The 15462-nt window shown below is 39.3% G+C and overlaps 1 protein-coding gene across 6 annotated transcripts in view; it reads right to left on the reverse strand.

Annotated features, from left to right (window-relative positions):
* Positions 1-15462, reverse strand: part of ELP1 (elongator acetyltransferase complex subunit 1) — a 68115-nt gene that overhangs the window by 25760 nt on the left and 26893 nt on the right. For all 6 annotated transcript variants that reach the window (XM_032164811.2, XM_032164809.2, XM_058444764.1 and 3 more), the window contains 14 exons: positions 14473-14572; positions 12469-12651; positions 9720-9826; positions 9001-9104; positions 7791-7844; positions 7588-7693; positions 6622-6737; positions 6183-6256; positions 5031-5109; positions 4862-4941; positions 3506-3643; positions 3311-3396; positions 2854-3002; positions 309-432 (listed from right to left, as the gene is read on the reverse strand). In XM_032164811.2, the coding sequence (XP_032020702.1) occupies positions 309-432; positions 2854-3002; positions 3311-3396; positions 3506-3643; positions 4862-4941; positions 5031-5109; positions 6183-6256; positions 6622-6737; positions 7588-7693; positions 7791-7844; positions 9001-9104; positions 9720-9826; positions 12469-12651; positions 14473-14572 (1500 nt within the window). The remainder of the gene's footprint in view (positions 1-308; positions 433-2853; positions 3003-3310; positions 3397-3505; positions 3644-4861; positions 4942-5030; positions 5110-6182; positions 6257-6621; positions 6738-7587; positions 7694-7790; positions 7845-9000; positions 9105-9719; positions 9827-12468; positions 12652-14472; positions 14573-15462) is intronic.

Below are 15462 nucleotides of genomic sequence, written 5' to 3' on the forward strand. Positions count from 1 at the left end.
ACGAGAAGGAAGAACTGTCAACCAATTTTGATTCTGAGACGCTGAAGTTAATTTCACAGGTGCTCACTCTTAACCAAAAAAGGATCTGCTCCACGTTCTTACCTAGGGAGCTCCTCCAGTTCATTAAAAGTGATTACCTGCAGCTTTTCAGAACACAGGACAAAATAAGGTGAGCATACATAATTGTTAGAGTTTTCAGGAGTGGGAAGTGGAATCAGTCACTGTCTAAACTAACAGTTTAATTTATACCTTGCCTAGTTCCAAAGAAGATCTGAAGTAGAGATGAACATAATAATCCCCACACTTACCACATTTGCTGAGGTGGCCAATGGCTTTTTCATATCGTTTCAAGTATTTGTCTATAGTAAACCGCTGATAATTAGTTTCCATTTTCTTAAGTGTATTAAGAAATGGAAGATATTCTTTGGGATCCTAAAAAAATGATTAATGAGAACTTTATTACTTGTGATATTCATATATAGGAATAGAAACTAGCATTTATATATAGCAATAAACCCAAAGCTACATAATTTTTAAATGTGTATTATATATTAACGGCATATTATATAATATATAAAATCAAACTACAGTTGTCCCCCAGTATCTATGGTGAATTGGTTCCAGGACACCCCAAGGATACCAAAATCCAAGCATACCCCAGCCCTACATTTGACCTCATGGAGCCTGGATACACAAAAAGTTGGCCCTCTGTATCTGCAAGTTTCAAATCCTGCAAATATTGTACTTTTGATCCACACTGATTGTGGATGCAGAACCTGCGGACACAAAGGGCCAGCTGTGTTTGAGAGAGATCCACATTTAGATAAACCCACACAGTTCAAACTCGCACAGTTGAAACTCATGTTGTGCAAGGGTCAGCTGAACATCAAACAAACTTTGGCAAAAATGCTTTCACATATGGATATTATTAAGTTACATTTGGAATAACAGTAACTTCCTTAACTAAGTCTCACAGTATCATTTATTTCATAGGCTAATAAGGGAAATAAGGTTTCAGTCTAGAAGATATTCAACAAATGCATCTAAGTTTCTCCTAAAAGTCTAAGACATTGCTCTTGGTGCTGTTTTCATGACATTCCACGCCCTCCTGAAATGATCACATTAAAACAAAAATAAAATTACACTGAGTTGGACACAAAACTTGGAGACCCTGCCAACCTAGTATTTATTGGAGCTATCATCTCCAGCTCTATGCCATGCCCTATAAGCAAATTGTTTTTCTTCCTAATGGAGAGGTGTTTCCTGTTTTAATGCAATTTCCCTAGGCTGACAGGATAAATACATGTAAGAACAACATAGGAAAAAAACCCAAGACAACAAATAATTAAGTGCTCATTCCCAGCACTCTGGGAGGCCGAGGCAGAAGGATCGCTTGAGCTCACAAGTTTGAGACCAGCCTGGGCAACATGGTGAAACCCTGTCTCGACAAAAAAAAATACAAAACTTAGCCGGGCATGGTGGTGCACGCCTGTAAGCTGAGGTGGGAGGATTGCTTGAGCCTAGGAGGTGTAGGTTGCAGTGAGCCAAGATGGTGCCACTGCACTCCAGCCCGCGTGATAGAGCCAGACCTTGTCTCAAAAATAAATCAATACCACACTCTAGAAGGAGACACACTGTAGTCTGCAGGGGTAGGCGCTGTGTGCAACAGAAGCATATAGGAGGGTCACCTCACCCAGCCCCTGGAGGGAAGCATGAATGGCTTACTGGGAAGAGGCCACCTTGGCATCCTTTAACCTAGATTAGTGAGAATTAGCCAGGGGAATGGTGAGGGTGGAAGCAGTCAAAGCCCATGGGTGGCAGAAGTAATGCTGCCCACCAAGGCATGTGGTGGTGAGGGGCAAGGGAAGGGGGACAAAAGCACTGTCTTTCCTCCATGGGCAGAGGAAAAAAAGACAATACCAAGAAGTGAGAATGGAAAGATACACAGAGGCCAGGTCAAGGAAGGGTTTTTAAGCAGTATTATGGCTTCTGAACTGTATCCTCGGAACAATGGGAGCTCATGAAGTATTTTAAGCAGAGAGATGAAGGATCCGATTTTCATTTTTGGAGAGGTCATGGGGAAGAGACTGAGGCTGCAAAAAAATAAATAAAAAATACGCATACCAGTGGTGCTCAAAGTTTTTGATCATAGCACATGTACCAACATGGGAAAGGAGGCCATGAGCCATCTGTGCTCCATGTGCCCACCTTCCACTAGAAAAAAGAGCCATGTGAGAAAGAACTGGAGTGGAACATGAATCACTTGTTACATTTCCTTTATAAGAGAAGAAATCAGCTCACACATATGCCCATCATCTTAAAAATAACGATGTAACTTTAGGCCGCACACGGTGGCTCACACACCTGTAATCCCAGCACTTTAGGAGGCCGAGGCAGACGGATCACGAGGTCAGGAGATGGAGACCATCCTGGCTAACATGGTGAAACCCCATCTCTACTAAAAATACAAAAAATTAGCCAGGCGTGGTGACGGGCACCTGTAGTCCCAGCTACTTGGGAGGCTGAGGCAGGAGAATGGCATGAACCCAGGAGGCAGAGCTTGCAGTAAGCTGAGATCGCACCACTGCACTCCAGCCTGGGCGAATGAGTGAGACTCTGTCTCAAAAAAAAAAAAAAAAGCCATGAAATTTTACTTCACTTCTTCAACCTCACAATCAAAACACTTTCATAAGCACAGGGGCTTAGGAACGTGGGCCCTAGAAACTCACAGATCTGTCTCCAGCCCTGCACTCACAGAGTGATAGCAGAAAAGCTACTGCACTACCAGAAGCAGGGTTTCACACCATCATTATATAAAGAACCAAATGGCATAAAAGTAAGAACTCCACATACCTTCTGTGACTTCTCAGCTACCATGAGGACCAAATCAAAGTCATAGGTGCCAAGAGAATGATCATATAATTCATTAACATCTACCAGAAGCAGCAAATATTTCAGGGCCTCTTCAGCACTCACAGCATCAGGATCAGAGGGAGCATTTCCTAACAGTGTTTAGAAAACAAAACAGAACACAACCATTTAGGGAAAAAACCCACAGACCTAACAACATAACCAAAAAGACAATAAATTTTTCTCAACAGAACTGGACATCAGAAGAATATATACTTCTGATACTTTTATATATGCTTTAGAGGGCAGCACTGAAAAAAACCGACACGGGTCTTAAAATGGCAACTAAAAGGTCACATGTTAAATCTGTGGTGTGGCAATGACATGGTGATTGTCACCTGCAGAAGACTAGTAGCAGTCACGGCCACCTTAAGCACTTTCTCTGTGAGTAGATCTCTACCTTGAAGCTCGTGTACTTTCTGCAGTACAATTTCCAGTTCTGGGGTTGTCTTCTTTACATGAGATGTAAGTATGGATAGGCAGTATCTGAGGTAATAAATGAAGAACACCAGAATGAGAAAGGTAAGTAGGCTGGAGAAGGACAACTACACACTTCAGTTTTTCAAAGGATGCCGCCTGGTGACAGCATACATACTTATGAGGATTTATGCTCTCCATGACTGCTCTCATAGCATCGCAGACAAGGTCTAGTTTATTCCCGTCAGGATCCCTGGACAGGTGGACACTGCTGGTAACTGGTGGAGGGTACATGGTCTTCGTGACATCTTCTTCTCTAAGAACAGGTGTGTATGGAACGGTCATCAACAGAACATGTAGCCCAGCGATCAAATTACTAACATACACCTGGCATGCTGATGATGATAAATAAAAATGACGTCTTTTGGAAAAGAGTTGAATTATAAAAATATTGAGAAATAAAACATGTCCACAAAAGACTTATACAAATGTTTGTAGATGTTTGAGTCACATTAGCCCCAAACAGGGTACAATCCACGTGTCCAGCAACAGGGGAATGAATAAGCAAATAGTGGTGTATTTACACAATGGCATACTACTGAGCAATAAAAAAAGGATGAACTAGTGATACATATAAAAACAAAGATGAATCTGAAGACAATATGCTGAATGAAAACAGCTTTATGCAGAAGAGTAATACTGTACGCTTCCATTTAGGTGAAGTTCTTGAACAGGCAAAACTGATTTATGGTGAAAAATTCAGAAGAGTAGTTGCCTGGGGAATGGGACAGGGACTGACTGAAAGGAATCTGAAGCAGCTTTCTGAAAAGGAGTAAATGCCCTCTAACTTGATAGAGGTTCAGGTTACACGAAGTGTACATTTGCCAAAACTCACTAAATGTGGCACACTTAAGATTTGGACATTTCACTTTAGATAAATATGACCTGAAAAAACACAACAAAACCAATCCACACACAAAGAATGCCCTCTAGTTAATGATATACAAGGAGAAGTACAGGGGGTAGAGTGGACTGATGTCTACAACTCATTTAGAAATTTGTCTACAAACAAGATGAATGATGGATGGACAGATCATAGAGAATGAGAATGCATATACAGAAAAATATAAACTGGCAAATCCAGGTGGGGTATAAATAGGCTGCTTACTGGACAATTATCTCAACTTTTCTCTATTTTGAAAGTGTTTCATTAAAAAGTTGAGGGGAAAGATCATCAGAGAGAAAGATGCCATTTGATTTCAATCTCCTAAGAAAAACAAGTAGTTTTATATGTATAGCTAAAAATCAAGTCAAATAATAATTCTGAATGACATGTTTTAAGGACATAGTTTTAAACAGGCTGTTTTAAAAAGAAAGGAAAAGAGCAAAAAACCAACTGGCATCTAAGAGTTATAGCAATTTTTAAAAATGAACAGTAAGGAATTTTTCTTTTCTAGCTATTTATGTTTGATTTCTTTAACAAGAAGAGAGAAAATTATAGAAAAGATACACATGAATTATTCAAAATACTTACTTCAATTCTGTAAAAAACAAGTTAATATGATTCACAGAATCTATCTGTTTAATGAAGGTTTCCACATTTTCAAGAAACACCTACCAAAAAAGGGACAAAACATCTTCATTCAGATCATATTAGTTTAAGTAGAAAGTAAGCTAGAGTAAATGATAGCTTAGAAAGTTACCTTAGGGTTATGATCATAAATCAGATTGAGATTGATTCTCAGCTTTCTCATGCATTCAAATGCCTCTTTAAACATAAGTCTGTGAGGAGACAAAGAATAGAAAAGGTACTCACAAAAACTGAGCTCCATGGGCCCAGTATATTTTCATTATGATACAAACCAGTTATAATCAGATTACAGCCCCAATGCCAAGCTACTATCACTGGATTTCTACTCTGAAATTACAGAATAAAAAAATCAGGTGCCACATTCATTTACCTTCTTAAAAGGTGTAATTTAGTCATCATGGCTGTCTGAGAACTACATCTTCACATACATACAACAGAAAATCATTACAGAAGGCCGGGCACGGTGGTTCACGCCTGTAATCCTAGCACTTTGGGAGGCCGAGGTGGGCAGATCACTTGAGGTCAGGAGTTTGAGACCAGCCTGGCCAACATGGTGAAACCCTGTCTCTACTAAAAATACAAAAAAAAAAAAAAATTAGTCAGGCGTAGTGGTGCACGCCTGTAATCCTAGCTATGCGGGAGGCTGAAGTGGGAGGATTGCTTGAACCCAGGAGACAGAGGTTGCAGTGAGCCGAGATTGCGCCACTGTACTCCAGCCTGGGTGACAGAGCAAGACTCTGTCTCAAAAAAAAAAAGAAAATCATCATGGAATTTAGGTCTACTTTTTAAAGAAAACATTAGTATAGATCTTTCTAATACAAAGTTTCCTCCAAATAGGTTCAGAAAATCAGTCATTTCCTTCACAAGAATGGCTCAGGCTTTTTTGGGTCATAGGCCCCTCTGTAAATCTGTTGAAAGCTGTGGGCTTTCTACTTGAATAAATACACAAAGACAAGGTTTGGTGTGTACAGTCTCCCTGGGTTCATAGGCCACCTAAAACCCACATGTGTTCCCTCAGGTTAAGAGAAGCCCTCCTTTATATGATGAGTGTCACGATTCTTTCTTCTAGGAATCTCCACTACAAAATACTGTATTAAAGTAAAAAAGTTAAAAAAAAAAAAAAAGAACCTCTAAGAATCTGATTGATGATATAGGTAATGAGGGCTTTTCATACTTTTAAGTTCTCAAAATTGTAATAAAATACTTACTGTCTTCACATGTAAATCACAAGCTAACTAGTCGCAAACAGTACAATGGCACTTACTTGTCCAACCACTTCCGAATCTGAGCTAAAACCAGGGCACGATGATGAACAACTTCTAAGTTTCCCCTTGGCATCTTAAATAAATTAAAGCAGTAACATTTTTAATTAAGTAGAAAACATTTAAATAGCCATGATACACAATTTTACCTAACTCTTCACAGAGAACTACCACAACTCTCTAAAATGAGCACACTTTTAGCCGAATCTGGTTGTTCTCTATATTTATCTTGACTTTCAAGAAAAGTTTCCCTTTGAGCCTTACTGGTCACAGCCTGTATCAACACTCCTTTGAATAAAACTAACAGAAAACTATCAAGGAAAGGTTTACAATAAACGATACAAAGAATAAGAAAGCCTAAAATACAACCTGCAAGAATTATGCTTGGTACTTGGCTGAATGACAATCAGACTATATATCTTGTCTGAAAAACCAGCTTACCTGTAATACAAGCTTTGTGTCCTGGGGCACAACAGTGACAATCCGTGAACCCCTCTCCACTTTCCGCAGAACTTCCCCATTGGACACATGATTGCTGCTCAGGCCGGCCTGTAATGCTAAACACACCATTAACTAATAAGCCTTAATTATCACAACAAGCCACTCTCCATTAACTGCAATTGAAACCACACACGTTATGTGAAATAGAAGAGAACAAATAACAACCGTGTGCCTTAGCTCTGCCACTGAACCTCAAGACTATCAGCCCTCCTGATGAACACGCTCATCCCTGGAACTTGCCCTCTCTCTTACAGAGCCCTCATGCATATTCACATACACAGCTTCTCAAATGATCTGGAGAAACACAGTAAGAACTGGGGCAACTTCTCTATTTCTTAGCATTATCAGTGTACTATAATCGTATCAGTGAAAGAACGATTCCCTATTTTCAAGTTGGAAGCAAAGAAAATAAGTTGGCTTTTTACAATAAGGAACACACACACACATACACGTCACACACACATACACGCCACACACATAGAGATAGATAGGGCATGGAACAGAAGACAAAATGCAGCCAATATCCTACAAACCACAAGATGGAGCCCAGATGTACAGTGGAGGGTGGGCACAGTGGGAAAAGACTACATAGAAGGTAAAACATTTGGGATCTACATAGTAATTCCAAATAAAATATTAGATCAGTTACATAATAAAATTTCCTGAAAAATTTTTAACTTTAGAATGTGCTGCTTAAGGAAGGAACTCCCTTCCTTGGATGTCTTTACTAAAGTGCAAAATGATTTAACTGAGATATTGAGATTAGGGTCTAAGTAAAATAAAGATTTTCTCCAGCCTACGACTCCTTGATAAAAAGCCAAAGTACATGAAGAATTCAAAAAGTCATCAAGACTCCAAAAGACATTGGAAGAGGGACCATTTCTATTTTATACATTGAAAACTTACTTTTAAATGAAGCATCCCTCAGGCAAAAACACTGGCAGGTATGGGAATGGGTTGTCAACAATAAAAACTCATCATATACTGCAAATGATGTGATATTTGACGCAACCTGCAAGAGAAGGCCAGAGAGGCATGGGGGAAAGTTAGCTAGATTACTCGGAGCTAACACTGTGAAAAGGATCCAACACCAAACCAAGCCTTGATACCTCAATGTCATTGATGAAAAAGCGACACCTGTCAGTCAGACCAAGGATGCATTCCTGCAAAGAAATAAAACTGAAATCACAAGCAATTCTATTTCAAATCAGTTAAACCTACCATTTCTAACACATAGTTCTAACGCCCTATGATTTCACACCTAAGTTCCTGTAATCAGGACTAAAGATAGATACCTAAGACACGGCTGGTCCAGTGCAAAACGGAATGTGAAGCCATCCAATCCATCAGTGAGCCCTGACATCTCCATCTCCTACATATATCTCAAACCCATCTCCTTTTTCCCCTAACTCCACCAACCTGTGTTGATCCCATATTCCAGTCTCATCACTCTCCAATCAACTCTATTCTGGGCAGCCAGAATCACTGTTCAAACCATGAAGCAGAACACATTACTCTGTTATTAAAAATCACAAGAAGTTTCTAATCTTTGTTCAATTAAAAAACCCAAATTCCCTCCTATGACTGTCACTGAGCTCCAGCCACAATGCTTCCATCCAGTCCCTTGAATAAGATGAGCTCTTGCTAAGCTCAAGGAGCTTGTTGTTCCTTCTGCCTGGAGAGAGAGAGCCTTCTTTTTCTTCACATCTCAGCACACACATCACTGCCTCCGAGAGGCCTTCCTAGACCACCAAACGCAGGACTCCCGTTCTCATAGCCACCATCCTCAAATTACCCCTCAAACATCTCAGCATTCTCTACCAGTATACCCTGTCCATTTCCATCACACTCCCAACAAAGGGAATCATTACATTGAAATTAATAGATCACAAGTTCCAGAAGAGCAGGAATTAGTTAAGCGGTTTTGTTTTCCAACCACTGCATTCTACCATCCACCACAATTATAGGCATTCTAATATGTGTTGAATAAAAATCTACTAAAACTATTTTCAAGATCACATTTCTGTTTTCCCTACTAAATAAAATTAACTTTGAATGATTTGTACAACTAGGGATAAAAGGTTGCTAATCACATATATTATCTCATTTAGTCTTCTGAACCCTGATAGACAGATACTGATTTTCCCATTTTATAGATGAATAAAGTATGGCTTATGAAAGTGAGATCATTTCCCACTATTGTCTAGGCATTTAGTGGAGACCCAAGTCCACCTCCAAAGCCCACGCTCTTTGTACTTAACGCCATCAGTCCCTGGGTAACTACTTTAAAAGGAAATTTCCTGCTCCATGTTCAGTTACCTTTTCTCCAATCATGGCCAATTCGGTCTGGGTGCATGGATAAGGAAACCGAACAGGAAATCCACCGGAGTTCTTCCATGGTTTAACAGCCAGAGAAGGTGACTCTGCAAGATTCACAGATCTAGTTTAAAATAGCTGATGTGCTCTTTGTAAAAAACCATCAACATCAATATTTGCCAAAACACTTAACATGCAATTTCAATCACTTTTTTTTCTCCAATGTTGGCATTATTTATTTATATATTTTTATTATACTTTAAGTTCTAGGGTACATGTGCACAACGTGCAGGTTTGTTACATATGTATACATGTGCCGTGTTAGTGTGCTGCACCCATTAACTCATCATTTACGTTAGGTATATCTCCTAATGCTATCCCTCCCCTCTCCCCCCACCCCACGACAGGCCCCAGTGTGTGAAGTCCCCTTCCTGTGTCCAAGTGTTCTCGCTGTTCAGTTCCCACCTATGAGTGAGAACATGCAGTGTTTGGTTTTTTGTCCCTGCGATAGTCATCAATCACTTTTTTAAGAGTACACTGTTCATTAAAAGAGGAAACAGGAGTAGAATACACTTGCCAATTCCACTCTAAAGCTTAGGGTTTTCCAGGGTAGTTAAAAGACCTGACAATCAATGTTGTACTGACAAGATACAAGTACATGTTCTTAAGAACTAAGCATCTATGTAAGTCATAACATGCTTTCCTAACACCTTGATACTCACCCCAAAGGTACTTAAATATCTGGCCGTCAGCCAGCTGTAATACTACTGACTTGGTCTTGGAATTGCAACATAGACTGATTATGACCCCATCCACCGTTGAAGATGAACTGACAAAAAAAAAAGGAGGAGGGCCTATAAACAGACCATTTTTCTCAAAAATAGTGACATTTCACTGATTTTGAAAATCAACAATTTCCTTTTGATGCTGCACTACCTACTTCAATACAATATAGACAAAATACATATATACACACCTAATACTACACACACACACACACACACACACACACACACATACACTCAGAGACAGATGGATGGTTAGATGAATAGATAAAACTACTCCAAACCAAAGCCCAGACAAAGCCACATCTGCTACATGACACCATTTTCCACAAACCCAATAAGGTAGTTGTTTACATTGTGAAGTCATCCTTCCTCTTCTGGCCACAACTTACTGCAACTTATTACAATGTATTGCCTTCATTAGACATGGATGGTACCAATATCATTTCTGTCTGCTTAAAATAGTTAAAGCAGCTGGTCTGTAGGAAAATGAGCACACTCAATATCTCTATCACTATCATATCTATTGATGGAAAATTGTGGATTTTCACTAATGAGATGAAGGGAATTTGTTATCACCATTACATTTTTTTCCCTGAGTCAATGGAGACAAGTAAAATTTTACTTTTTTTTTTTTGACAGTATCTTGCTCTGTTGCCCAGGCTGAAATGCAGTTGATATAATCATAGCTCACTGCAATCTCAACCTCCTAGGCTCAAGTGATCCTCCCACCTCAGCTTCTCAAGTAGCTTGGACCATAGCCACGGAAGCAGAATTTCTTAAAAGAAGAGGAAGAGGTAGTGATTAAAAAAAAAAAAGGAGACAAAGAGGTAGTGATAAAAGCAAATGATGTTAATGCTAACATTTAATTCAAAGTTTTTAACCAATCTACAAAAAAACTAAAAATTGTAACAATAGGGAATTCCTCTACAAATGCTTCAAATTTTGTGAGGATAAATTATCTGTCAAGAAGAAAAGAAACTCTGGAGCTAGACTGGCTGGGATTTGATCCTGGCTCCACCTGCATGATCTCAGGCAAGTTACCTAACTGCTCCATGTCTTAGTGTCTCATCTGTAAAATGATGGTGCAAATGGCACATACTTTAAAGAGGTATTATGAGAAATAAATAAGCTAAAACAGAGAAAGCACTTAGAAGAGTATTTTTTACAAAGTATAAGCTACAGTAAATATAAACTACTTAACTGAGGGACTTTGCAGCCCTCAAAAGCATTAATATTTTATATGAACAAAACAGTCTTTTTGAGAAATAAAAGTCAAAGCAGTAGAAATATACTGTAAATGACATCTCATTTCCTTTATAGCAAATGAGATGACTGCATCAAGCTTTTGCCTCTACAAGCGAATGATGAAGAATTTCAAATCAGAAGAAGTAGAAACTTAGTAAATTGTTCTGCTTTTCAAAAAGTAATCTACTGGCTTACTTTAAGTGCTACATATTTCTAGAACATATTCTGCATTTAGACAGGTTAACAAAAGGCTTTTTCAAAATATCACGAAGCACTATGAGTCAAAGAGTAGGAGCAAATGACTGCATTAAAATGTTTTATGTCTATAAATGTATGTAATGTATATATATAAACGAAAGGTTCCTAATTTTGCAACAACATTTCTCAGAAGAGAAATCTCACCAGTAGGGCGTTAATTACAAATTAATCTGGGGATTAGTATCAGTGGACAAACGTGCCAAGTCTTGACACTGGAAACAAGGAGTTCTGGGAACTGGCTAGAAAATGCTATTAACTATACAACAGGGCTTGCATTACACAGAAGAGCATTCATTAACTGAAACCTGTTACATAATGAAGATATAGTCAGGAATCAAAACAAAACTCAGGCCCAGAGAACAGTGAAATTTCAGCAAAGAAGAATAGACTTTCTAATGGTAAATGTAGTCAAGTACAAAATAGGATATATAGAAGAAGAGGCTGGAAGAAGCATTTTGAAGTCACCACATCAAAACAAAGCATATATATGCAATTATGCGTCATTTAACATTGGGGATACATCTGAGAAATGTGTTGTTAGGTGATTTCATCATTGTGCAAACATCATAGAGTACTTACACAAACCTAGGTGGTATAGCATACTACACCCCAGGCTATAGGGTATGGCCTATTGCTACTAGGCTACAAACCTGGACAGTGTGTTACTTTACAGAATACTACAGGCAATTGTAACACAATGTCAAGTATTTGTGTATCCAAACATAGAAAAGGTATGTAGACACACACACACACACACACCCACACACACGCAAATATATGCGCATGACTGCATTTATACAAAATTCCTTCCCATCACATTAGCCCATGAGAATTAGCCACTCTAATTATGCTTGACAGTTATTAAAATCAATTATAACATATAACAATCACCCTGGAAAAATGTGGGTAGGTGCTGAATTAAAATATTTAACACATCTTTAAAAAGTTGCTTCGTCTATTAATATTTATCCTATTTTTCACTACTTTTTGATATATTTTTGGTCTGTTATTTTGACACGGCTCATAACTAGATTTAACCTTCTTGTTAAGTGTGTCTAACAAGAAAGCTACTGCTCCTCAACCTTGATCAATGGAGGTCAAAGAAAGTTGTATGCTCATAAAAGACAAAAACCTAACTTCATTTGCTTAACACGTGGAGTACAGGGAAAAACTGCAATACCTAACATTGAGCTGTCCATGCTCTTCATCCATCTCAGAAGAAGCTGCAGTCAAATGGTGAATGACAGACCGGGGGCTGGACTCACTGTGGCTTACAGCCAGGAAGATGTCTTCTTCAATCCAAGTGAGAAGGCCTAGTTTCAGTGGGTTTAGGTCTTGATCTTCATTATTCTCAAACTGAATTCTATTGTAAATATTGAAGAATATCCAAGACATGAATAAAACTTAAAAACCACTGAGATGTTCCTGGATGAAGGAAGACTGAAGCATCTTGTATACAGTCAACTCCTAATTATTTGGAGGGACAAAACCTGAGATACTACCAAATACTAGAAAATCTAAAATTAATCTTTGTCTGGCTTAAGAATACGTTTTTATATTTTCCCTAAAATTTCTCATACCCTGAAATCTTTAAATTTGAAGAGAACACTTGAGGAAACTGACTACACAAGAAAATTACCTGCCCTAGTCCCTACACTAATGAACCCCAGAGCCTTTCCACTGCCACGACTTACCAGCATTCAAACCAGGCTCTGGCAGGTATGTGACTTGCAGTAGAATGGGTCCTTTCCTAAGCACCTCACATTAAACTGACTGACTAGCTTGAGAGATGGTCTCCATGTCTCTAATGCATTCTTCGGTAGCATTCATACACCTGACCAGGGCACTGTTCTTGTCACCTCATGTAGGAACCGATAATGGCTGCTTCCTGCCTTTTAGATCAGGTGTCAAATCCGCAGCTCCCACTGAAGAAGTTGGTCACTAGCCTGATCTTCCTCCTCAAACATCACCCCCTGGACTCAGGCTCTCCATTGCATTCGCACAGAGTATCCCATGGAGGGTCAGTCCCACCTCTGGTTTTCACTGACACTTTCTTCCCCACCAGACCCAATGTTCCCAATTCTTTGCCAACCCCAAACCTACCCCTTCCCCAAGGATCACGATGAGTATTCATGTCTTTTGTGAAATCTCAGACGAACTGACATTATCCCCATCAGTTTTTTTTTTAAATGAAACTATATTCTAAACTGCCTCATACTTTCTAATTTGTCCTCTGTCTCTACTCTAGTGGTTTCAAGTCTGTGAAGTGAAATAATGTATGTAAATGCTCTTTAAAAACTACTAAGCATTACACAGGCAGCCTCAAAATCATACAGAGGTTGAGCACTTCTGCTGTATTTATTAAATATATCACATATATTTAAGAAACATTATTTATTAAATTCTGTTATTTGTTGTACTCAGTTAATTATTTCTATTAATCTAACAATAAATGTTCCCTAGAGGCAGAGTAGTTTAGTAATGAAGAACATGGACTTATCAAACAGAATAGAATCAAACCCTAAATTCTCTAGTTACCAGGTCCATGACCTTGGGTAAGTTACCTAACCTCTACACTTTGTTTTTTTAATCTGTAAGTACTCAATAAGTGGTACTTTTTAAAAAGTTCTCTCACAGACGTGGCATTATAATTTGGTTTCTAGGTCGTTTTGCAAATGCCTATAGTGTACCTGAGGTATTCAATTATGTCCAATTGTTTACAATACTGTTTCAGTGGAAGAATGCATTCTGTTTTCCATCCCGGGAGCCTCAAAACACAGCACCCAGAAGTTCCAGATTCTGGGATGGAGCAAAGACAGAGGCTGCATTAGGTCATCCATGTTAACAACCCATACATCCCCATTTATGTAAGAGAATGCAGCTCCGCCTTATCATTGTCATCTCCATCTTTCCCACACGATTTTTCCTGGAGAACCAAGTGCTATCGGGAGTAGGTCCTAGGCCGGCTTACGACTCATGCTCTCCCGCTACCTATCAAATTATATGGCATTCAGACAAACTACATGACTGGCTTCTCCAATCAGATCCAAAAGTCAGGGCCTGGGTGTTGTATTTATTTCTTGTTCCACTCAGCAACAGGCAAAGAACTGTACCAGTTGGCTGAATTTAAGACTGCATGCTGGCTGATTCTGTTCCCAGAAGCCCAAGATAATTAAGAACCTACTTGTATCTCTTTTCCAAATGAGGAGTTCTAAGGCAAACTTTGAATCCACTTCCACCCACAGCTCCCAGTTTCACTGTAGAGTCGGCACTTGGACCATCACCTGGAAAACAAAAATGCAAATACTATCATTGTAAATTATAAGATTTCACCTAATACTAAGGAGATGGTGTCTGCAATTAACAAGTTCTAGAAGGCAAACAGCAATCTAGAAAATAATCACATCTGAACCTCCTTAAAATCTCTGCTTTCCCCTTAAGAACACATCAGTCATAATCTTCCCTGATAAAGGCCACATCTCAGCAAGACCAGGTGAAGGGGCTACCTTCTCAGCCCAGTGCTATGGACAATTTCCTCCACTGTCTTCAACCACCTCGCAATATCCTCAAATTCTCCAAAGTCCTAAGCACCTGCTTAAAAGACATTTTCTTTCTATTCTTCATCCAGTTTATTCACTGCACAGCAGCCAATGCAAGCCTTTAAAAAATTCAGCCAGAACACTGCACTCCTCTGTTCTAAGCCCTCTGGTGGCTCCTATCTCACTGGGAGTAAAAGCCGCAAGGCCCTACAAGAGCAGATTCCCATCACCTCTCTGAACTCACCCACCAACTTCCCCTCATTTGCTCTGCTGCAGCCACCCTGGCCTCCTGGCTATTTCCTAAATACAACAGGCACTTCGGTGGTTGCTTTTTACCCTGCTTGGAACGCTCTTTTTTTTTTCTTCTTCGCCTTCAAGCATAGAATGCTTAGGACGCTCTTACCCCAGATGTCTGCGTGGCTCCCACTGTGATTCTCAACAGGTCTCTGCTTAAATGTCACCTTCACAGAGAGGCCTTTGGGATTACACTAAATAGGAAAGCCACCTTCCCCCTGTAAACTCTTATCCTTAAGCTCTCCCTATCCCTTATTTTGCTTAATTTTCCTCCACAGCACTTGCCATCTGATAGATCATATTTAATTGATATCTTTTGTCTACACCTAGAACAACAAGTT

Source organism: Hylobates moloch, unplaced genomic scaffold (genome assembly GCF_009828535.3).
Source record: "Hylobates moloch isolate HMO894 unplaced genomic scaffold, HMol_V3 SCAFFOLD_10, whole genome shotgun sequence".
Taxonomy (NCBI): domain Eukaryota; kingdom Metazoa; phylum Chordata; class Mammalia; order Primates; family Hylobatidae; genus Hylobates; species Hylobates moloch.